Genomic DNA, 26,377 nt, shown 5'->3' on the forward strand with positions numbered 1-26,377 from the left:
TTCTTCCTATAAAGATTTGTCTACACGTTTAGAATAGATAATATTCCAGTTATTTAATCAAATGTTCCTTTAACACTTTTAAAGTGAAAAGCAGCACTTTATTAAATAAATTCACAAACTTTTGCATAATGAAAACAATATTGCTAGTTATTGTTAGTTTCCGAAGTGCCCCCTTATCTTCTATGTATTATGCTATGTGTGTATTCTGAGTATAATATTATTATAGAGCGGAAATCTAGAACTTCTCAACTGAATAAAAATCCAATGCAAAATCTAGAAAAATCCAGAACCCATCTGAAAACAATACTAAGAAAAATATCTATAGTTATTATATTACCTAAGCGCTTTCAAGTATCATTTCAAAAAATGTGTTTTTAATTAATTTAATATTTTTAATTTAGTTATTTGGATTTTTAATTCATTAGGACATTATTTATTAACATTCTATGGAAGATAAACAAAATACTTATTAAATTCTACCATTTACAAAGTGCTAACAATTACTAAGTTGTTTCAAACACTACAATTAGTTTTCGAAAATTTGAATTTTTTTTTTCAGTTTGCGTTTAATTCCTGATTTCTAAAATAATGCTTTTACAAATATTTATAGATCAAAGCAAATTTTTAAAGAAGTAATTTTAAATTTCTTAACTTAATTTATTAATTGAAAAATAGAAAATCAGTGAAAATGCCTGAGTTTTCCTGTTTCATAACAAAATAATCAAATTAAAAGCCCAATGTAGGTTGATATGACATAATTACAGCACTTAAACTTTATAAGAGTGTTAGCAACACGCGAGAAATCGAGGAGCAAGTAAAATTCATTATTTAAATAATTAAACACGCCTACACACACAATGGAACAATTTTTATAAAAATAATTTTTCACTCATAAAAGGAAAGCATGCTCTTAATTTTTAAACTAAAGTAATTAGTTTTCTCATTTTTGTTCGCAACATTTTCTCTTTAAAAATAATTTTGCTTATTTTATATGCTATTAAGTTCCCTTTAATGAAACTCTTAAACTGGGAGTGACATTTTATTTCATAACACAAATTCAAATTAAAAACGTTACGTATAAAGGCATTAAATTATTATATCATTGAAGCTCTCAAGTCTTAATGAGATGCAGAAATAAGATTATCTTTTTAAAAAGATAATAATGTCAAAAGGATGACAAGCCTAAAGGCAAAATTAAAATTATTTTTATTTAAAATCCTTTGCCACTACGTTTTGCATCAAATTTTTTTTTCAATAATTATGGCTAAATCTGGTACTTGAAACAAACTTTTATGTTTGACAAATGAGATTTTAAGCATACAAGTATGTAGATTCAAAAATAACAAAAAAGTAAGTTTAATAAGTGTTAAACCCTTTGTAATCAAGAGTTATTTTTAAGCTATTTAACTCTCGTTTATTTATTTTTTCAAAAAATACTGATATTTTTTTAATTTTAAGACTTCTTTCTTTTCTGTCTTACCAAATAATGTAGCAACGGCTTCCCTGATATCTTATTCTTCTGTTGTGATATTAGCCCTATTGGTAACTTTTTATCTCACTATATTGAAATATCTTAATTGACACCAACGTTGGTTTGAGAGTTCCTCTTTGTGTTACATTTTGGGATTGTTATCAATTATTATTATTATATATATATATATATATATATATATATATATATATATATATATATATATATATATATATATATATATATATATATATATATATATATATATATATATATATATATATATATATTAAAACTCTCTAGTTATCGTCAATTTGCGCTTTTGTTTTCATATTTTGTAATCTGGCAATCATGTTGCGAAAGCATTTTTAAATCATTCTTGAAAAATTTCCCGTCCATGTATGTACATCTGATTTCACTACTCGATTTAAAGTCTATGTTTTATACTGTTTTTTCTTTTTCTTTTATTTCATTTTCTGTTTTTACATGTTATTTTTACTTATGTTTACATATTGTGTTCTATTTTATTTGTCGTAATTTTTGTAAAAAAAATTTTGAGTGCTCTTCACACTATTGTATTAATATATTTTGCTTTGGCTATATTGATATAATATCAGAAAGCACTCTTTTTTGCGGATATAATCGTGTGGGCTGATGAAAAGATTATACAATTCTATTATTTCTATAGACTTTTTTTTCTTTTCTGTCTATATTCCGTATATATTGGGAAAATTTCGACTTCAAAATGGAAAAAACAGTGATGAATGAGAAGCGATCATGGGGGTTGGTGAAGGAAATGAGCAGGATGGATGGAAGTTTATTAAAAAAATAGGAAGCATGTCTGAATAGAAAATGAAATTGGTTTATTCTTTTTATAAAATAAGATGAAAAATTCGACTAAAGAAATATTGAAAAAAATATGTGTTTCTTTCCTAAAGAAACATAAAAATCATTGTATAATTCTTTTTAAACATCATAAGCAGGTAATAGTAGTAAGTTAGAAAGATAAGTTCAAATAATAGATTGAAGTAATGCAAAACTTTTTTTTAAAAACTATCTTTACTTTACTATCTTTACTATCTATACTATCCTTAGTATCATGAGTACTATCTTTAGAAATGACATCATGAAAACTGCATCAATAGCATGAAAACTATCTCGTATTACAAGTTTTTTTGTATTATTCATTTAATGCAGAATTTCAGTAATTCCTCAGCAAGTTTCTCAGCAAATTTCAAGTAAATTTCAAGTAAATCAAATTTCATTAATCAGGCAACATTTTAGAAACTGCGACTTCTGACAATAGCAGTGAGTTCTTATTAAAGAGGCATACTTAATCTCTTTGTTGTTTAAAGATTAGTGGTAGCTAAAATTGATAGACGTTTAGAAGCAAATAGTATTACATTTCTATTAGTTTGTAACATTTTTGGATTAGGTGTTACCAAACTGGTATGTCTCTGACAGTGTATATTATTGAAGAGGCATACTTAATCTCTTTGTTGCTTAAAGATTAGTGGTAGCTAAAACTTGATGACGTTTAGAAGCAAATATTATTACATTTCTATTAGTTTGTAATATTTTTGGATTAAGTGTTATCAAACTGGTAAGCCTCTAATAGTGTATTCTTATTGAAGAGGCATACTTAATCTCGTCGTTGCTTAAAGATTAGTGGTAGTTAAAACTTGATGACGTTTAGAAGCAAATATTATTACATTTCTATTAGTTTGTAATATTTTTGGATTAAGTGTTATCAAACTGGTAAGCCTCTAATAGTGTATTCTTATTGAAGAGGCATACTTAATCTCGTCGTTGCTTAAAGATTAGTGGTAGCTAAAAATTGATGACGTTTAGAAGCAAATATTATTACATTTCTATTAGTTTGTAATATTTTTGGATTAAGTGTTATCAAACTGGTAAGCCTCTAATAGTGTATTCTTATTGAAGAGGCATACTTAATCTCGTCGTTGCTTAAAGATTAGTGGTAGCTAAAACTTGATGACGTTTAGAAGCAAATATTATTACATTTCTATTAGTTTGTAATATTTTTGGATTAAGTGTTATCAAACTGGTAAGCCTCTAATAGTGTATTCTTATTGAAGAGGCATACTTAATCTCGTCGTTGCTTAAAGATTAGTGGTAGCTAAAACTTGATGACGTTTAGAAGCAAATATTATTACATTTCTATTAGTTTGTAATATTTTTGGATTACGTGTTATCAAACTGGTAAGCCTCTAATAGTGTATTCTTATTGAAGAGGCATACTTAATCTCGTCGTTGCTTAAAGATTAGTGGTAGCTAAAACTTGATGACGTTTAGAAGCAAATATTATTACATTTCTATTAGTTTGTAATATTTTTGGATTAAGTCTTATCAAACTGGTAAGCCTCTAATAGTGTATTCTTATTGAAGAGGCATACTTAATCTCGTCGTTGCTTAAAGATTAGTGGTAGCTAAAAATTGATGACGTTTAGAAGCAAATATTATTACATTTCTATTAGTTTGTAATATTTTTGGATTAAGTGTTATCAAACTGGTAAGCCTCTAATAGTGTATTCTTATTGAAGAGGCATACTTAATCTCGTCGTTGCTTAAAGATTAGTGGTAGCTAAAACTTGATGACGTTTAGAAGCAAATATTATTACATTTCTATTAGTTTGTAATATTTTTGGATTAAGTGTTATCAAACTGGTAAGCCTCTAATAGTGTATTCTTATTGAAGAGGCATACTTAATCTCGTCGTTGCTTAAAGATTAGTGGTAGCTAAAACTTGATGACGTTTAGAAGCAAATATTATTACATTTCTATTAGTTTGTAATATTTTTGGATTAAGTGTTATCAAACTGGTAAGCCTCTAATAGTGTATTCTTATTGAACAGGCATACTTAATCTCGTCGTTGCTTAAAGATTAGTGGTAGCTAAAACTTGATGACGTTTAGAAGCAAATATTATTACATTTCTATTAGTTTGTAATATTTTTGGATTAAGTGTTATCAAACTGGTAAGCCTTTAATAGTGTATTCTTATTGAAGAGGCATACTTAATCTCGTCGTTGCTTAAAGATTAGTGGTAGCTAAAAATTGATGACGTTTAGAAGCAAATATTATTACATTTCTATTAGTTTGTAATATTTTTGGATTAAGTGTTATCAAACTGGTAAGCCTCTAATAGTGTATTCTTATTGAAGAGGCATACTTAATCTCGTCGTTGCTTAAAGATTAGTGGTAGCTAAAACTTGATGACGTTTAGAAGCAAATATTATTACATTTCTATTAGTTTGTAATATTTTTGGATTAAGTGTTATCAAACTGGTAAGCCTCTAATAGTGTATTCTTATTGAAGAGGCATACTTAATCTCGTCGTTGCTTAAAGATAAGTGGTAGCTAAAACTAATGACGTTTAGAAGCAAATATTATTACATTTCTATTAGTTTGTAATATTTTTGGATTAAGTGTTATCAAACTGGTAAGCCTCTAATAGTGTATTCTTATTGAAGAGGCATACTTAATCTCGTCGTTGCTTAAAGATTAGTGGTAGCTAAAAATTGATGACGTTTAGAAGCAAATATTATTACATTTCTATTAGTTTGTAATATTTTTGGATTAAGTGTTATCAAACTGGTAAGCCTCTAATAGTGTATTCTTATTGAAGAGGCATACTTAATCTCGTCGTTGCTTAAAGATTAGTGGTAGCTAAAACTTGATGACGTTTAGAAGCAAATATTATTACATTTCTATTAGTTTGTAATATTTTTGGATTAAGTGTTATCAAACTGGTAAGCCTCTAATAGTGTATTCTTATTGAAGAGGCATACTTAATCTCGTCGTTGCTTAAAGATTAGTGGTAGCTAAAACTTGATGACGTTTAGAAGCAAATATTATTACATTTCTATTAGTTTGTAATATTTTTGGATTAAGTGTTATCAAACTGGTAAGCCTCTAATAGTGTATTCTTATTGAAGAGGCATACTTAATCTCGTCGTTGCTTAAAGATTAGTGGTAGCTAAAACTTGATGACGTTTAGAAGCAAATATTATTACATTTCTATTAGTTTGTAATATTTTTGGATTAAGTGTTATCAAACTGGTAAGCCTCTAATAGTGTATTCTTATTGAAGAGGCATACTTAATCTCGTCGTTGCTTAAAGATTAGTGGTAGCTAAAACTTGATGACGTTTATAAGCAAATATTATTACATTTCTATTAGTTTGTAATATTTTTGGATTAAGTGTTATCAAACTGGTAAGCCTCTAATAGTGTATTCTTATTGAAGAGGCATACTTAATCTCGTCGTTGCTTAAAGATTAGTGGTAGCTAAAACTTGATGACGTTTAGAAGCAAAATTATTACATTTCTATTAGTTTGTAATATTTTTGGATTAAGTGTTATCAAACTGGTAAGCCTTTAATAGTGTATTCTTATTGAAGAGGCATACTTAATCTCGTCGTTGCTTAAAGATTAGTGGTAGCTAAAAATTGATGACGTTTAGAAGCAAATATTATTACATTTCTATTAGTTTGTAATATTTTTGGATTAAGTGTTATCAAACTGGTAAGCCTCTAATAGTGTATTCTTATTGAAGAGGCATACTTAATCTCGTCGTTGCTTAAAGATTAGTGGTAGCTAAAACTTGATGACGTTTAGAAGCAAATATTATTACATTTCTATTAGTTTGTAATATTTTTGGATTAAGTGTTATCAAACTGGTAAGCCTCTAATAGTGTATTCTTATTGAAGAGGCATACTTAATCTCGTCGTTGCTTAAAGATAAGTGGTAGCTAAAACTAATGACGTTTAGAAGCAAATATTATTACATTTCTATTAGTTTGTAATATTTTTGGATTAAGTGTTATCAAACTGGTAAGCCTCTAATAGTGTATTCTTATTGAAGAGGCATACTTAATCTCGTCGTTGCTTAAAGATTAGTGGTAGCTAAAAATTGATGACGTTTAGAAGCAAATATTATTACATTTCTATTAGTTTGTAATATTTTTGGATTAAGTGTTATCAAACTGGTAAGCCTCTAATAGTGTATTCTTATTGAAGAGGCATACTTAATCTCGTCGTTGCTTAAAGATTAGTGGTAGCTAAAACTTGATGACGTTTAGAAGCAAATATTATTACATTTCTATTAGTTTGTAATATTTTTGGATTAAGTGTTATCAAACTGGTAAGCCTCTAATAGTGTATTCTTATTGAAGAGGCATACTTAATCTCGTCGTTGCTTAAAGATTAGTGGTAGCTAAAACTTGATGACGTTTAGAAGCAAATATTATTACATTTCTATTAGTTTGTAATATTTTTGGATTAAGTGTTATCAAACTGGTAAGCCTCTAATAGTGTATTCTTATTGAAGAGGCATACTTAATCTCGTCGTTGCTTAAAGATTAGTGGTAGCTAAAAATTGATGACGTTTAGAAGCAAATATTATTACATTTCTATTAGTTTGTAATATTTTTGGATTAAGTGTTATCAAACTGGTAAGCCTCTAATAGTGTATTCTTATTGAAGAGGCATACTTAATCTCGTCGTTGCTTAAAGATTAGTGGTAGCTAAAACTTGATGACGTTTAGAAGCAAATATTATTACATTTCTATTAGTTTGTAATATTTTTGGATTAAGTGTTATCAAACTGGTAAGCCTCTAATAGTGTATTCTTATTGAAGAGGCATACTTAATCTCGTCGTTGCTTAAAGATAAGTGGTAGCTAAAACTAATGACGTTTAGAAGCAAATATTATTACATTTCTATTAGTTTGTAATATTTTTGGATTAAGTGTTATCAAACTGGTAAGCCTCTAATAGTGTATTCTTATTGAAGAGGCATACTTAATCTCGTCGTTGCTTAAAGATTAGTGGTAGCTAAAAATTGATGACGTTTAGAAGCAAATATTATTACATTTCTATTAGTTTGTAATATTTTTGGATTAAGTGTTATCAAACTGGTAAGCCTCTAATAGTGTATTCTTATTGAAGAGGCATACTTAATCTCGTCGTTGCTTAAAGATTAGTGGTAGCTAAAACTTGATGACGTTTAGAAGCAAATATTATTACATTTCTATTAGTTTGTAATATTTTTGGATTAAGTGTTATCAAACTGGTAAGCCTCTAATAGTGTATTCTTATTGAAGAGGCATACTTAATCTCGTCGTTGCTTAAAGATTAGTGGTAGCTAAAACTTGATGACGTTTAGAAGCAAATATTATTACATTTCTATTAGTTTGTAATATTTTTGGATTAAGTGTTATCAAACTGGTAAGCCTTTAATAGTGTATTCTTATTGAAGAGGCATACTTAATCTCGTCGTTGCTTAAAGATTAGTGGTAGCTAAAAATTGATGACGTTTAGAAGCAAATATTATTACATTTCTATTAGTTTGTAATATTTTTGGATTAAGTGTTATCAAACTGGTAAGCCTCTAATAGTGTATTCTTATTGAAGAGGCATACTTAATCTCGTCGTTGCTTAAAGATTAGTGGTAGCTAAAACTTGATGACGTTTAGAAGCAAATATTATTACATTTCTATTAGTTTGTAATATTTTTGGATTAAGTGTTATCAAACTGGTAAGCCTCTAATAGTGTATTCTTATTGAAGAGGCATACTTAATCTCGTCGTTGCTTAAAGATAAGTGGTAGCTAAAACTAATGACGTTTAGAAGCAAATATTATTACATTTCTATTAGTTTGTAATATTTTTGGATTAAGTGTTATCAAACTGGTAAGCCTCTAATAGTGTATTCTTATTGAAGAGGCATACTTAATCTCGTCGTTGCTTAAAGATTAGTGGTAGCTAAAAATTGATGACGTTTAGAAGCAAATATTATTACATTTCTATTAGTTTGTAATATTTTTGGATTAAGTGTTATCAAACTGGTAAGCCTCTAATAGTGTATTCTTATTGAAGAGGCATACTTAATCTCGTCGTTGCTTAAAGATTAGTGGTAGCTAAAACTTGATGACGTTTAGAAGCAAATATTATTACATTTCTATTAGTTTGTAATATTTTTGGATTAAGTGTTATCAAACTGGTAAGCCTCTAATAGTGTATTCTTATTGAAGAGGCATACTTAATCTCGTCGTTGCTTAAAGATTAGTGGTAGCTAAAACTTGATGACGTTTAGAAGCAAATATTATTACATTTCTATTAGTTTGTAATATTTTTGGATTAAGTGTTATCAAACTGGTAAGCCTCTAATAGTGTATTCTTATTGAAGAGGCATACTTAATCTCGTCGTTGCTTAAAGATTAGTGGTAGCTAAAACTTGATGACGTTTAGAAGCAAATATTATTACATTTCTATTAGTTTGTAATATTTTTGGATTAAGTGTTATCAAACTGGTAAGCCTCTAATAGTGTATTCTTATTGAAGAGGCATACTTAATCTCGTCGTTGCTTAAAGATTAGTGGTAGCTAAAACTTGATGACGTTTATAAGCAAATATTATTACATTTCTATTAGTTTGTAATATTTTTGGATTAAGTGTTATCAAACTGGTAAGCCTCTAATAGTGTATTCTTATTGAAGAGGCATACTTAATCTCGTCGTTGCTTAAAGATTAGTGGTAGCTAAAACTTGATGACGTTTAGAAGCAAAATTATTACATTTCTATTAGTTTGTAATATTTTTGGATTAAGTGTTATCAAACTGGTAAGCCTTTAATAGTGTATTCTTATTGAAGAGGCATACTTAATCTCGTCGTTGCTTAAAGATTAGTGGTAGCTAAAAATTGATGACGTTTAGAAGCAAATATTATTACATTTCTATTAGTTTGTAATATTTTTGGATTAAGTGTTATCAAACTGGTAAGCCTCTAATAGTGTATTCTTATTGAAGAGGCATACTTAATCTCGTCGTTGCTTAAAGATTAGTGGTAGCTAAAACTTGATGACGTTTAGAAGCAAATATTATTACATTTCTATTAGTTTGTAATATTTTTGGATTAAGTGTTATCAAACTGGTAAGCCTCTAATAGTGTATTCTTATTGAAGAGGCATACTTAATCTCGTCGTTGCTTAAAGATAAGTGGTAGCTAAAACTAATGACGTTTAGAAGCAAATATTATTACATTTCTATTAGTTTGTAATATTTTTGGATTAAGTGTTATCAAACTGGTAAGCCTCTAATAGTGTATTCTTATTGAAGAGGCATACTTAATCTCGTCGTTGCTTAAAGATTAGTGGTAGCTAAAAATTGATGACGTTTAGAAGCAAATATTATTACATTTCTATTAGTTTGTAATATTTTTGGATTAAGTGTTATCAAACTGGTAAGCCTCTAATAGTGTATTCTTATTGAAGAGGCATACTTAATCTCGTCGTTGCTTAAAGATTAGTGGTAGCTAAAACTTGATGACGTTTAGAAGCAAATATTATTACATTTCTATTAGTTTGTAATATTTTTGGATTAAGTGTTATCAAACTGGTAAGCCTCTAATAGTGTATTCTTATTGAAGAGGCATACTTAATCTCGTCGTTGCTTAAAGATTAGTGGTAGCTAAAACTTGATGACGTTTAGAAGCAAATATTATTACATTTCTATTAGTTTGTAATATTTTTGGATTAAGTGTTATCAAACTGGTAAGCCTCTAATAGTGTATTCTTATTGAAGAGGCATACTTAATCTCGTCGTTGCTTAAAGATTAGTGGTAGCTAAAAATTGATGACGTTTAGAAGCAAATATTATTACATTTCTATTAGTTTGTAATATTTTTGGATTAAGTGTTATCAAACTGGTAAGCCTCTAATAGTGTATTCTTATTGAAGAGGCATACTTAATCTCGTCGTTGCTTAAAGATTAGTGGTAGCTAAAACTTGATGACGTTTAGAAGCAAATATTATTACATTTCTATTAGTTTGTAATATTTTTGGATTAAGTGTTATCAAACTGGTAAGCCTCTAATAGTGTATTCTTATTGAAGAGGCATACTTAATCTCGTCGTTGCTTAAAGATAAGTGGTAGCTAAAACTAATGACGTTTAGAAGCAAATATTATTACATTTCTATTAGTTTGTAATATTTTTGGATTAAGTGTTATCAAACTGGTAAGCCTCTAATAGTGTATTCTTATTGAAGAGGCATACTTAATCTCGTCGTTGCTTAAAGATTAGTGGTAGCTAAAAATTGATGACGTTTAGAAGCAAATATTATTACATTTCTATTAGTTTGTAATATTTTTGGATTAAGTGTTATCAAACTGGTAAGCCTCTAATAGTGTATTCTTATTGAAGAGGCATACTTAATCTCGTCGTTGCTTAAAGATTAGTGGTAGCTAAAACTTGATGACGTTTAGAAGCAAATATTATTACATTTCTATTAGTTTGTAATATTTTTGGATTAAGTGTTATCAAACTGGTAAGCCTCTAATAGTGTATTCTTATTGAAGAGGCATACTTAATCTCGTCGTTGCTTAAAGATTAGTGGTAGCTAAAACTTGATGACGTTTAGAAGCAAATATTATTACATTTCTATTAGTTTGTAATATTTTTGGATTAAGTGTTATCAAACTGGTAAGCCTCTAATAGTGTATTCTTATTGAAGAGGCATACTTAATCTCGTCGTTGCTTAAAGATTAGTGGTAGCTAAAACTTGATGACGTTTAGAAGCAAATATTATTACATTTCTATTAGTTTGTAATATTTTTGGATTAAGTGTTATCAAACTCAGCCTTTCATCCCTTCAGTGGGTCGATAAAATGAGTACCAAGCATGCTTGGGAACTAACACTGGGGGTTCCGCGTTCGGCTGACCACCCGACCGGAACATATGCTCCTGCACCCCAGAGCCCAAGGTCAAGAAAACTGAGATGGGCACAGTCGGCCTTGGCCCTCTTAATGGGCTGTCGCGCCACTGAGTTAGTTAGTTAGTTATCAAACTGGTAAGCCTCTAATAGTGTATTCTTATTGAAGAGGCATACTTAATCTCGTCGTTGCTTAAAGATTAGTGGTAGCTAAAACTTGATGACGTTTAGAAGCAAATATTATTACATTTCTATTAGTTTGTAATATTTTTGGATTAAGTGTTATCAAACTGGTAAGCCTCTAATAGTGTATTCTTATTGAAGAGGCATACTTAATCTCGTCGTTGCTTAAAGATTAGTGGTAGCTAAAACTTGATGACGTTTAGAAGCAAATATTATTACATTTCTATTAGTTTGTAATATTTTTGGATTAAGTGTTATCAAACTGGTAAGCCTCTAATAGTGTATTCTTATTGAAGAGGCATACTTAATCTCGTCGTTGCTTAAAGATTAGTGGTAGCTAAAACTTGATGACGTTTAGAAGCAAATATTATTACATTTCTATTAGTTTGTAATATTTTTGGATTAAGTGTTATCAAACTGGTAAGCCTCTAATAGTGTATTCTTATTGAAGAGGCATACTTAATCTCGTCGTTGCTTAAAGATTAGTGGTAGCTAAAAATTGATGACGTTTAGAAGCAAATATTATTACATTTCTATTAGTTTGTAATATTTTTGAATTAGGTGTTACCAAACTGGTATGCCTCTGACTGTGTATTTTTATTGAAGAGGCATACTTAATCTCGTCTCTGCTTAAAGATTAGTGGTAGCTAAAATTGATAAACGTTTAGAAGCAAAAAGTGTTATATTTCTATTAGTTTGCAACATTTTTGGATTAAGTGTTACCAAACTGTTATGCCCTAACAGTGCATTCCTATTGAAGAGGCAAACTTAATCTCTTTGCTGCTTAAAGATTAGTGGTAGCTAAAATTAGATAACGTTCAGAAGGAAATATTATTACATTTCTAGTAGTTTGTAACATTTTTGGATTAAGTTTAGCCAAACTGGCAACACTGCGTCGGAAAGGATAAAAAACGATAACATTTAGTTTTTTTTCCATTTCAAAATATTTTTCTGATAACGCTTAGTTGCACTTAGTCATACACTGTCATATAAAATATAACTATTAACCGATTTTTTTTCCATTTTAAAAAACGTAATTGATATAACTTATACTAATGAGTTTCATTAGTTACGTATTCTTTTCGCAGGTGTTACTAAAATAACAACCAAAGAATTCAAATCAATGAAGAAAACAGTGACGCTACTCAGAAAAGTTGTTAAAGATACCGAAAAAGTTTCTAAAAGCAATAAATACCTGGTAGGGGTGGACTGGATGTGGATTCAAGAGGTGACTCACATAAGAAATCCATACGAAGGAATGATGGTACGTTGTAAATACTTTTTCTTGTATCTAATCCTTCACTGGGTTATAAATGCAGCTAATTTTAATGCTACCATAGCCATAATTACGTTTCTTAAAAATATTTGAGTCTTTGTCTGTCAGTATTGCTATGTTTCTGAATCTGATTTGTTTACCTTAGAACTCAATGCAGGATAATTCGACTAGGTTCTGATATCAGAACACACTCTCAGAAATATTGGTTCAACATAGAGCCATAATGTTGATATTTTAAACGTAGTACCGAAATTAGCTACTACTTCGAATAGGTATCGAGTTTGATTCACGTTGAACCACATTATGGTGTAATCAAGTTTAAGAAGTACGATAGTATGGTTCAACTTAGTTCGATATAAGCGCTGCCACAAATATTTCTAAAACATTTCTAACATATTCTGTTTAACTAGCTACCTTAAACAGGGGTCACGTTAAAAATGTACAATGAATGCACAGATTTCCTAAATGTTGTTAAAATGCCATAAAAGTCCTTGGGTTTACTTAATTACTAGTTAAATACAGTAACATTAATGCGCTTTATTATTAACATGCATAATTGTTGCTAAAAAAAATATAGTAATATTACGAATGAAATTGACAGAAAAAGGAGCCAGTACACGCAGCATGTAATGGCTAAGATAGAACACTTATCTAAGATTGGGCTTAATTTTAGTAAATAAATATATTACATTAAATCTATAATCATCACGTCAGATGTCATCGAAGTAAATCTGTTTGGTAAAAAAGTTTGCAAATGTAAGAGAGTAAATATGGATGTGAATAAAGCATTACAATTTGTCATTCCGTGCATTAAAACAGTCGCACAGCGTTCAGTAACTTGAATATTTCTTTTTTAATATTAATTTAATACTGTAATAGATATAATTGGGTTATGTGTAAAAATATACTAAAAACTAATTTATCTCTCAATCGAAAAAAAACATCTTTTTTTATATAAGCTTTTTTTAACATTTTATAGATCAAAGATTTGAATTTTTATTCTAGCTTACAAAGGAGCTTTTAAAGGACCTTCTTTGTCGCATTTTTTTTCAATTTCCGACCCAAATTTTTATTGCTCAAAATTAACATATGTTCTATCCTAAACTAAAATTCTAAATATTTTTGTCAGCAAGCATATTTTTGCTTGATCCAAATTTTGTCTTAAAAAATACATAACGCTTATTCATTAACTGTATTGCTTTAATGTGTTTAAGATCAATATGTGCATAAAATAATTAATAAAATTAGGTGGATATTATTTTGGAAAATAATGCATTTCTAATAAAATAATTAAACATAATTAATCAATACCAGTAAGTAATTAATGATAATTAACTTAATATTAATGAAATGAAATAATTTTAATACTGATGAAATACAATTTTAACAATGATGAAAGCAAAATTACAGAAAGTACAAAATTATTTTGATATCATTAATAATTAATAATTAATTTAATACAAATGAAATGAAATAATTTTAATAACGATGATTAATTTTAACAATAATGAAAGTGAAATTACAGAAAGTACAAAAGGATTTTGATATCGATTTAAGAGCGGAAATAACGGCTACAAACTATTTGGGACTAGTTACGCTATCTCTAAACAATATTCATAAATGTAAAATTAATCTCGGGATTTAAAGAGACGTGTAAGAAGAGACGAATTAAATTTCAATGAAGCAATTTTTCTCTTCGTCGCACAGCATACGACACCAATCCTACGGACCCAAAACGACTAACGTATGAGATGCGATGCCGACAGAGAAGGGGTTAAGCCATGATGATAGATTAGCATTCTGAAATACATGAGCGTAAATCTATTTATAACTAATATTAATATTTCAACTTCAAAATTTAAACGCCATTATCGAAGGAATTTTAATTGTTTGGAGCAATGTTAATCTAATTATGTCATTAAATACAAAAAAAAAGATAGTTTTTTTTTATATGCATATTTCTATAGAGGCATTACCTACCATTCAACATAATTAAATAATTTATATTCCTTCCCATGGTACAATCCTTAAAAAAACTAGAATTGTATATAACAGTAAATATTTCCTCCAAAATTATGATACTTTATAATTCAACGCTAACCTAAAAGGTTCTCTTTTTTTAAAAGAAAAATTTCTACAGAGTGTTTTGAAATTAATCTTGACAAGGATTCCAAAAACATTGCATGTTTTTGAAATCCACGTCAATCGCTAAACACTCCTTGTCAGTTGTTTTAAAATAGATTCAAGACATTTTATATAATTTTACAATCCATATAAAAAATAAACTTCAAAAAGTTTATACATTGGGAATCGCATATCAATGCTTCAAAGAAAACAAAACACCTCTGTAATCTAGTGAAGCTCTTTTGTGGAAGACTGTGGGGAAAAAGGGAGCTATTTATCTCGTTTCCTCTTCACTCAAGTTCTAGCGGTAATCAAATTGGCTTAAATTAACCTTTGTATTCAGCTCCACATCCATAAGCGCCTGCAAATTAAACTATCTTGAAAGAAATCATATATCATAAAAATAACTTTTCAGGCAAAAATTACAATATTTTTACACAAATCATTTTCTTGTTGATTGAGGCATCGAGTCAATGAGAGGTTATCAATGAGAATTATCGAGTCAATCAGAGGTTATGGGGTATTCTATCCCTTTCTTGGAGAGTTTGTGGGGGTAGTAGGCGTCCAGCAATTCGTCTGCCTAGAATGTCCCAAACATGCTCGATTGGGTTCATGTCCAGAGAACAAGCTAGTCAATCCATTCATATGATTCCTTCTTCCAGAAGGTAATCATTCACTAAGTTTGCACAATTTGGACTGCAATTGCCGTCCATTAACATGTAGTCATCTCCAATTGCTGCAGGGTTAGGAAATACAATAGGTCTCAGGATCTCATCCCTTTATCAGCGAACGGTCAGAGCTCAATTTCGAATGATATGGAGATCGGTGCGCACATCAATGGAGATGCTAGTATAGACCACCACTCGCCCACCACCAAATCTTACACTTTCGTGCTCGAACGCAAGCTTGTTTCCAGTGCCATGTTCCCTCCAGATGAAAATACGTCTATTATCAGGATGAACAGAAAAACGGGACTCATCAGAGAAAAGAACATTGCGCCATTCATTTCTTTTCCAGTTGACATACTCTGTTGTCCACTCCCTGCGGGCGTGATGGTGTCTTGCCGTTAACGTAACACACACCATTGGTCAGAGAATATACAGACCTACACAGTAAGGACGGTTTCGGACAGTTTGTGTCGAAGCTGTGGTGTCAGTAACCGAGTGAAAGTGTTGTTCAAGAAATGTGACATTCATATTTTGGTGTCACCAAACCTTAAGTGTTAAATAAGAGTCTCCATTGGGAGTTGTTCACGTCTTTGCCCGTGCCCTATTCTTCGGCCTGCATTTCCAGCCTCCAAAAAACGGTTCCAGATCCCGAAAAGTGCAATTTGTGAAACCCCAATGGATTCTGCTACTTCGGCTTGTTTTTGGCCCCACTCTAACCAGCCAACAATTCTCCAAGCTTCTAATTCGTTTAAATGACTTTGTTGAGACATCTCACTCATCGAAGCAACACGCTTACTGAATGTTGATCATTCTTTTCCGCTTTGTCTTTCATTAAGTTAAAAGCCAAACACAAATTCGTATCCGCTAAACCTTCGTTTTCGATGTCAAACTCAAAATTTGCATATTGCGAAGTTTGAAAATAGGAAAAAATTTCATTTGATAATCTCTTCTTCCATTTTACGAAGAAGAAAAAAATTTATATCGTTATTTTATGCAAGATTTACAATATCCTTTAATTGCTTCGAGCAGTGTATATAAGATAAAAATCTAGAGAAAACATGGAAAATAAAAAAGACTAGTTGAAAGAGGTAAAGAAAAATTACTAAAATTACGAAAAATTTCTACTTAAAAAAATTTATATTAAAAACCCGGAAAACAAAAAAAGGAAAAGATATAATCTCTCCTAATCCAGATAAAACACTCCTGTTAAAAAATATAATCGAGTGAGATTATATTTTTTTCATTTTATTTTGTTTTCCGACTTTTTAATATATATATATTTTTTAAATTTAAATATTTAATATAAATAATTTTTCTTCTTCTCTTTTTATTAATATTTATTTTTTCCACTTTTGTCTTTATTGTGCTATATATATATATATATATATATATATATATATATATATATATATATATATATATATATATATATATATATATATATATATATATATATATATATATATATATATATATATATATATATATATATATATATATATATATATATATACACGAAATGGATCACCTCATTGGGAGGCAAGCATTCTTTTCTCTGAGCCACCATGGCCTAACCAAGCACGTTTCGATAATTTCTTCCTTTCGTAGGAGTGCTTTTAATTTCAATGCAGTTTTCATTTTTTCCTCACTGAATATGAATTTGCACCAGCCAGTTCATATTCTTCATGACTTCGTTTCTGACAAGGATTCTGGAAATATTTATTAAAAAACCTGTAATTTGGAAACATCTTTTATCTTATTTCTGGAAGTTACTATAAATTTTGTTTCAGAAACCGGAGGAACTTCCTATTGCATTTGATTTCGATAGAGGGCAGTGCCAAGAGTGTAAAAAGGAAATAAAATTAACTCCAAATGAAGATGAAGTTCGAGGACTTGAAGAGGAATCTAGAATTCAAGTTTTACGCGCATTTCAAGTATGTTTTTATTTTCATTTTATAGTAACAATTTAAAAACTTCAGGTGAACAGCGTGTTAATTGATTAAAAATGTGCATGTGCTGCCTTTCAATACAGTTATAGTTTTCAAAAAAATATTCAACACAAAATCAAATATTTAGGTTTGGAAAAGTGCCTTATTTACTTAACTTCCTGAGACCGATTTTTGTAGAATTATATAGTTTTGAAGAAAATAAGCTCATAAATACAATAAAATATTTTTGGAAAAAAGAATTCAATTTACTAAACTTAATTACCTTTTTTTAGTTATTCTTAATTATTACATAAAAGAATTTTTTTCATTTTTTCCAAATTGCACATTTTTTATTTTTTCCATATTACATATTTTTTATTTTTTTACTATCACATATTTTGAATTTTTTCCACATTAAATATTTTCTTTCCACACTTGGATCATAAATAAAACTCCGATAGATTTAACTAATAAGATTTCTTTAGTGATTAAAATCTAATCTAAATTCCTTGTAAGGCAAGATTTAAATTTATATGCCATAAAACTGCCCGAAAGTCGAACTAAATTTCTTACATTTCTTACGATTTTTTAATTACAAACTCCAAATAGCAAGGATAAATCCAATTATTTTTACATATACAATCGCTTTGTAAAGGCATACAGAGAGAAAAACCGCTTTTATACGTGATAAAATTGTACTAAATGTCCAAAATATTAAGCCTTGACTTTCAAGAAATTAAAGAGACATTTTTCAGACAAATTCAATCATCAACTTAAATATAGAAGACCAGAAAGATGTGAAGATTATAATTTGAAACTAAATTTATTACAAATAGTCAAAAATAAAATAACAAATCTGATAAAGTTTAAGATATTAAGTAGTCAAATAAATTAAATGTTTGCACAATTACTTTATTTTAATTTCTTATTTTTACTTATTTTAACTATTCACAGATCGATGATAGATTTGACTGAATTAGGTCTAAAAATAAACAACGATAAAACAAAATCCATGGAGACTTTCCATAATACGCCTAACACACAGTCATTTACAGTGAAGAATTACACTTTTGAAAGAGTTTGTAGCGTATCTACCACTACAAAATTACAACACAATTCACTAGTATATAAGACATGTTAACTCGACTCTATGTCGGGGTACCTTTTCATAGATGACGGTTGACATGGTCGAATACTGCTCTCCCCACATTGGTGACCTTCGGACGTGATGTGAACACGCCTACCTTGGCAGTAACGCCTACTTCGATGAATGATCCACATTGAACAGTTGATTTGCTACTTGTGACTGCGACATTATCCACCTCCTCGCACTGTTGCTACTCAGTCTCGTCTCGATCACGCACAACGTCGGCTTGCATACTTGTGATTACTCGACTGCTAACGGCAACAGAGGAGCGACTACGACCGTGAAGTTAATACACCTCTCACATTCAGCAATCAAAAAATACGGTGATCTTAATACAGCTCTCCCGGCTACTCACAAAACAGCAATGAATCAACTAGTGGTATTCGTTCATCGAATTCTATCACAGATATAATTCTGGTGCGGGAGTACTGTAGCGTATCTACCACTACAAAATTACAACTACAATTCACTAGTATATAAGACATGTTAACTCGACTCTATGTCGGGGTACCTTTTCTTAGAAGACGGTTGACATGGTCGAATACTGCTCTCCCCACAAGTTCAAACAACTTGGAACCATCATCACTACTTACAATGTTCAATTATTAGAGCGTCGAGTTAAACAACAGGCTTGTCATGACAAATAAATGCTATCAAGGTCTCAAAAACCATCTAAAATCTCGATTTTCTAAGTTTAAAAATAAAACTTAACATTTATTCGACCTATTCTGCTTTATGGGTAATAATCAAATTACATGAAACTAAATTATTGTCCTTTGGACAGAAATTCCTGAGAAAGATATTTGAAGCAGATCATAAAAATAATAGCTATAGATTCTTGTTTAACTTTGAAATTTATTCGAAGTATAAACAACCTGATAGTATTGTTAATGTCGTAAAATGCAATAGACTGCAATGGATCAGACATCTAATTCCGATTTTACAATACAAACCCAGTAAAGCAGCTGTTTACATATACACCGAAGAGCCATTACATTATGACCACCCTGCTAATAACATGTAGGACCACCTTTAGCCCTCAAAACTGCTAGTACCCGACGTGCCATCGATTCCACAAGGTGCTGATAGGTAGTCTGAGGCATCTGGTACCAAGCACTCACCAACTGGTCCTGCAATTCCCTCACATTGCGCGGGGGTAGCGTGGCAGCACGAAATTGGTTCTCCAAGTAGGACCACAAATGCTCTATTGGATTAAGGTCAGGTGAATTTGAAGGCCAAGGCGTGACTTGAAAGTCACTGGAATGTTCCTCGAACCAATCCATGACGATTCGACCCTTATTACCTGGTGCATTATTTTGTTGGTAAACACCATCCCCCGCTGGAAAAGCTGTTGCCATGAATGGGTGAACGTGGTCTGCAACTATGTTCAAGTAGCTTACAAACGTCAGGGATTGTTCTATGAGGTTTATGGGTCCTAATGTGCCCCATGAAAGCATTGTTCCTGGGCGAGAAACCATGAAAACCTGGGCGAGCCCATTGTTACAGATGGAGGGTGGTCATAATGAAATGGCTCTTCGTTGTATATACATATATGTATGAAACATAAGAAGCTTCAATTAATCTTTCCATGTTATTCCTTTTCTGTAAATCCTTTTCTTAATTTATTATTCAAATCGAGACGCTCTTTCTCCCTCCTGCTTTAAAATCCACAACCTGTCTTTTAATCTATTTTTCAGTATGCATTAATTACCACTTTGGAGAATATTCCTCTAATTCATGGGAAAGACTTCTTCCCTGGACCCATTTAACAAACCAATAACAATTACTAAGTTTTCCCTGATTCCCTAAAAGGAAACATTTTACGGATTTACTTTGAAAGATTTTCCCTAACTTTCATTGCACAACGATTTTGTGTCCACTTTGATAACTGTTCTCACTCTAATAATTAATAAACAAATTCTGTTACCCTTTTTCTCAGCTCAAGACCACCTGTTTTTATCTTTCCACTCACCAATAATGTATCAAATATTTAATTAAATATGTTTCCTCCCGCCAATTAAAAATTATCACCTGTGCTTTTAAATACAGTCAAAAATTAAAACTATTTTAATTTTAGCTTTGCTTAAATTCCATAAATATGCAAAAATTCTATAAATATGCAAAAATTCCTAAATGCATAATGAATTCTAAAATATAAGAAGATTATTACAAAAATTATCAATAAACCTTTTTGAAAAACGTGTTAGTGACATAAATTTGAAGAAAATCAAATGGTCCTATTTTAAAACAGTAATTATTAGAGAGATTTTACATTTTCACGTAGCTTTCTGCAAGTTTATGTATTTATGTACTATGCAGCGCAATTACTATCGAACAACCTCTGTTCTCAGGCGTAGAACATACATACATAAATGTGCAGGATGCTATATGAAAATGTTAAATCTCTCTATTTACAGGATGTCTTTTTTTTTTAATTGAAAAACAGCCTTCTCCGAAAGAATGAATTATTGCTTCACACTACAATAGTATGTGTCGCAATATAATTTGATACTATAGTGTGTTTTTAAGCATAGAAACTTTATTATTTTTAAAACATCATTCAAATGCACTTTTAAGCTCTTCAGTTTATTGTTCAAAAAAGTATTCTTTTATTTAATTTCAGCCACCAGAATTTTTTTTTATAAAATTAATGAATATTAGAAAATCTAAGTAATATTCGAGAAAAATATAAAAAATATTAAAAGACTAATTATCTTCTACGTTCATAAGTATGTTTTAATTTTGGAAAAAAAGTATTATCGAAGTTTTTATCAAATCTATTTTTCTGAGAAAAATATTATGTCCAAATAAAATTAATTCAAATTTGCTTTCTATACCGAACCAAACGTTAAACAGACTGCCAATAAAGCCAACCGAATGTTAAATGTCAACTATTTTAATATCAATTTCGTGTCAGAAACAGAGATAAAAATCCTTTAATTAATGTTCCTTGTCAAACGCTTTTTTTTCGAACTTTTTTATTTGATGGAAAAAAAATTTGAATGAAATAATATTCTCTTTTGAACATTCCAACTGACTTCTTTCAAAATCGTATGATTTTAAACAAATGACCTTTTGAATATAAATTAGAATAATTAAAACTCATAAACTAGTTTTCTATCTCGTCGACTATGTCTGTATATTATAGCAAACTGTTTTTACTCTAGACTTCATATAATTTTTTTTTTATTTTTGCAGGGTTCAATATGGCAACAGTGCAGTCGTTTTGGAATTTTACGAAGAACCTTCAGATACTTGACTCTAGCAGCAGAGAATGCGGTTGAAAGAACAGAAAAGTATAAGACACTTGCATACATGTACAATCGTTTGAGTGGTCTTTACAATATCTAAAACAAAAAGGTCTTATAACTTCAAAAATTACAAGAAATTTCCCAAAAAGTCACTGCAAATGACTGAAATTATTCATAAAATTTTTTGAAATGACTAAAAAGTTAGTTTCAATAGACCATTCAATTTATTTACATTGCTCCAATCGAATTTGATTGCAGAATGCATCGAAAGAAATTGTGGCTATTTTACAGAAGAATGACTTTTCAAAAAGTGCAATTATCTTAAACATATTTTTTTTAAAAAACAGTTGTCTTATGTAGAAAATTTTAAAAGCAGTCTTGTGATTTGTATACACAAATTGTAATTAGAAGAACAACTAAAAATCATATACAATGCAAATCTCCATTTTACAAAATATTTTTATGGAAACTTTATAGTTTCAACGTTGTAATTTTGAAAGATTAGTTTCTAAATATCCAAGTCGAGTTTAGTTCAAAGCATTTAAATATCAATTTCTCTATGACTTCATTTCATAAAAAACAATTTTATAAAAAAATATTTCAGCCCAAACATAATAAGCTTTGAGATTCAAACACGTAGAATTTTCTAAAATGCCCCTTTGGGAGCGAAAAAATTATTCAGATTCGCATCAAATAATTAAAGATGTAGAATTCTTTTATGTTATTTCCATTTCTGAAACGACATATAGCCCAAATCCAAGATATAAGTAATGGCATGGCAGAATTAGGAATTATTCTCGTAAAAAGCATTCCTGCTCATAAAATTCCTAAAAATTGATTTGAAAACTGTCTGTTGAAATTTTTAAAACAATTTTAAATCATAGAAAACAAAACCCGTGGTTCAACTGCATTTAAAAAAAAAATTCAAATCGGAAGTGAATTCGTGATTTACATAAAGTTTTGAAGAATTGATGAATAATAAAAGCTAAAAATAAAAGACTTTAAAATGAAATATTAAAAACGTTCTAAAATCACAATGAGTCAAGATTTTGTACCCATTTACATAAAAAAAAATGTTTAACTGCTATTTCTAGCATAAATTGCAGCTCAAATTCAAATTTTATAGTATGATTTAAAACAGACTTTCGTGAAAATCAATTTTTTTTCGCAAAAATACTAGAAAGTATTTTATGCACAGTTACCTCTTTTCTTCACGTGCTTTTATAATTTTGTCCTAATCAAAAATTTACATGGATTTTATTTTTATAAGCCAATAAAAATTTATTTGCAGCAAGAATAAACAAATTTTAGCAATAATCACTTAATATGTCTAGCACGTTGCTGCAGTTGCTAGAAATTATTGTCTATACCAAGTGAAAAAAGGTAAAATGGATTGAGGAAAGTAATGAAGCGAATCTACGAATTAATGAATCCAAGAATCAACGTAGTAGAGAATGGGTGAATCAGTTTCTCAATTTGTAAATGTTTAAATAAAATTTCATAAACCTATAATATGTAGTAAAGCAATCGGCATATCACAATTTAAAAAATTTTAAAAATTTTATCCATTTCATTATTTTTCTATTTTTTTCACAAATAAACATACTTCATTTTCTGTTACAAAGTAGAAAAATTTTCCCTTTTATTTTATTAATAAAAGTTTTCTCTTTTATTTCATTTAAACATATTGCTTATCAGTTCGACCAAATTGCCAAGAACAGTGCTCACCCAGGGTCCCTCTGTTTTTTTTTCTGTAATTTATCATTACGAATTTACTTTTTTTTCTTATTATAATCTCTTTTCTATATTTGTAATAAAGTTTAAATTTCATCTGTACAAACCTATCTCCAAATAATGTTTTCATGAAGAAAACAAAAGGATTTTTACTATTTCATGATCAAATGAGGGTGAAAACCAGAGTGAAAAAAGTTTAGTCAACAGAAAAGCAAAGTTACCCTGTTAGTTGAAAAAAGAACTGTATTCACACAAATTAGTAACTCACGAAACTATTTTTTGGTCCTAAGTATTATGACTTTTTTACTTTTTGCGTAGTTATTTGTCACGGACTTAGAAATAGTTCTTTAAATTTACGTGCCTTGTGCATATTTAGCATATTAAATCTTTTTGTACAAAATCAAGGAAAGGTTCTCAATCTTGGACTTAATTACTTTGTTTAACGGTTACATTTATCTTGTGTTCTTTAATCAACATCCTCATTTTGTATTTTTATGATCATTGTCGAAAAAGAAGCAAAAAAATATCAACTTTAGGGCTTGCGAATTAATATTAAACAGAGGCGGAAGAAAACAAAAGCACTTTAAAAATCATTTGAATCGCTAGTAGGGAAGGGGACATGGGAAAGAGTCCCGCCTTCCACAGTAGTGATTCGTTAGCTTACAACATCGTTTTTGTTTTTTCTTGTTTGCTTTTTATTTCATTTTCGACAACACTTGGAAAAGTATATATTTATTGAAGGGGTGGTTCTGGCACAATTTATTAACCTGGGTAATTAATATAGTTTACTAGCCTTCTCGGAGCAGGATATATTAGGACATTATACTTGTCGCTTGATAGTCCTTGCGTGAGGAGAACCACTGGCTTATGGGGCCGGGTGACCTGCTATGCCACCATCTCTGCATTTAACTTTAATTACATAAAACATAAAAAAATTTCATAAAATAAGCAAAAAATAACAACGACTTAAACCTAACAGTTTGTCAAGTATGCATGTTTACAATGAGACTCAATTTACAAAAGCACAATGCCGTTACACAGTGCCTGCAATTAATTATTATTTAGCAGTATTTGTAAGCAGTTAAATGAATTATTTTATCAAGTTTTAACATCCTATTTATAGTAGATTCTATCAGTCCCATCATCCAAATACAAGACTTTGAAGTTAGACTCATCATCATCATAGTTGGTCAGACATCCCAATGTGAGCCAATGCCTTCCTCTGAAGATTTTTCCATGATGACTTCCGATTCACCTTTGATCACCAATTCTTTTCAATTAATTGCGAGAAAATCAGACTCCACTGAGTCAGCCCATCTCAACCGCGACCTTCCCCGCTTTCTTGTTCCAGCGGGTCTATAAAGCAGTATCTTTTTTATTGTATTGTCATCACTCATTCGAATCACGTGGGCCATCCAATTCATTCTATCTATTTTTATGTATTTAATAATATCAGGTTGTTTGTAAATCTTGTACAGTTCAAAGTTGAATCTCCTTCTCCAGTTATTGTTTTCATACAGTTAGACTAAGTGAAGTTAAAAATTAAAAAATTGAGCTAAAAGATTAAATTTTTTCTAGATTAGTTTAAGATTTAAAAACAGTTAATTTAAAATAAGTAAAAACCGGTTGTGCAACAAGAAAAAATTTTGTAAAAAATTAGGAATAATCCGACTGATAAATTTTACTGAACAAATACCTGAGTAATTATGATTTATTTTCTCTTTTAGGAAGCTATTAGCAGAAGACGTCATTAAACAGTATCTACATATTAGCCGTTTCTCCAAAGCAGTGGTAAGTTACTTTTTATTTTTAAACCTAATAGTTTTCTCGTATTTCTAACTTCTGTTCTTTTCAAATGTCTCAGCAGAGGCAAAATATACTAGTTTGCCGAGCTCTCCAAATCATTTAACTTCGATACAAACAGCTATTTATAAGCTTATTTGAATGCAAATGTTTTCAATAATTATTAGAACACATAAAATTATCATGATATTCAGATAATTTAGATGAATAAATCTACTAGTTCAAAAGCTCATGAACGGAAAGTACGTAATAGAGAAACGCCTACGATGAAATTTCTGGTCATGAGTTGTTTGCTATACAATTGGATACCTGCAAGGAACGTCATCGTAAGCAAATCGTGGCATTTGTTGATTTAGAAGCCAATTAGTTTCGTCACTCACGCGTAACGTCGCTTACAAGTATCAAATTGAATCTGATTTAAATCACATGGTTGTGTCTAATCAGTTATTCTTCAAGAGTTGCAAGTATCCAGTCCTTAATTCTTATGATGTGCTTTACCTCCCCTTCAAGTTTATAATCACTATACAGAATCACCCTGTATACATTATACTGATTTAAACGTTATTATTTTCTTAAATATTTTATCTAGCAACTTAAGTTTGAATGGAAATAATTTTCTTTTACATTGTGTAGTATTGTATTATTTGGACAGTTACAAAGTTTTTTTTTATTTTTAAATTGCAAAATATTACAAAAATATATATTTAAGAAAGTGAGTATTTATTTGCTGCCTCCAATCTGCACATTTTTTGTTTTTATTTTTTATTTTCGATGCATATTAACCATAGATAACTAAACTTAGTGTTGATATGTAATAATAATGTAACTAATCATTAAAAAATATAAGCATGGTAAAATTATTTTTCCACTCTTGGCAGATGTTAAAAATGTGATCTCTACTAATTGCCTTTTTGCAATAGTTCCATGAACATTTTATCATTCTGCGTTTGCTCGCCCCTTTTTAATCGTGTCTTCTGTGGGCTTTTTATTATTCAAAATATAGAAGTAAATATTTTAAAGGAAATACACATTCATCTGTTAGACAAAGGTTACAGCAAATCTT

General features: G+C 29.7%; 1 protein-coding gene across 1 annotated transcript in view; it reads left to right on the top strand.

Moving 5' to 3' along the window:
* LOC107438514 (sperm-specific sodium:proton exchanger) overlaps positions 1 to 26,377 on the top strand; it is a 71,029-nt gene that overhangs the window by 29,205 nt on the left and 15,447 nt on the right. The window contains exons 8-11 of the mRNA XM_087149511.1: positions 12,472 to 12,647; positions 17,242 to 17,385; positions 21,725 to 21,822; positions 25,239 to 25,302. Of these exons, the coding sequence (XP_087005637.1) occupies positions 12,472 to 12,647; positions 17,242 to 17,385; positions 21,725 to 21,822; positions 25,239 to 25,302 (482 nt within the window). The remainder of the gene's footprint in view (positions 1 to 12,471; positions 12,648 to 17,241; positions 17,386 to 21,724; positions 21,823 to 25,238; positions 25,303 to 26,377) is intronic.

Source organism: Parasteatoda tepidariorum, chromosome 8, assembly GCF_982258835.1.
Source record: "Parasteatoda tepidariorum strain Cologne lab strain chromosome 8, Ptep-v5.0, whole genome shotgun sequence".
NCBI lineage: Eukaryota > Metazoa > Arthropoda > Arachnida > Araneae > Theridiidae > Parasteatoda > Parasteatoda tepidariorum.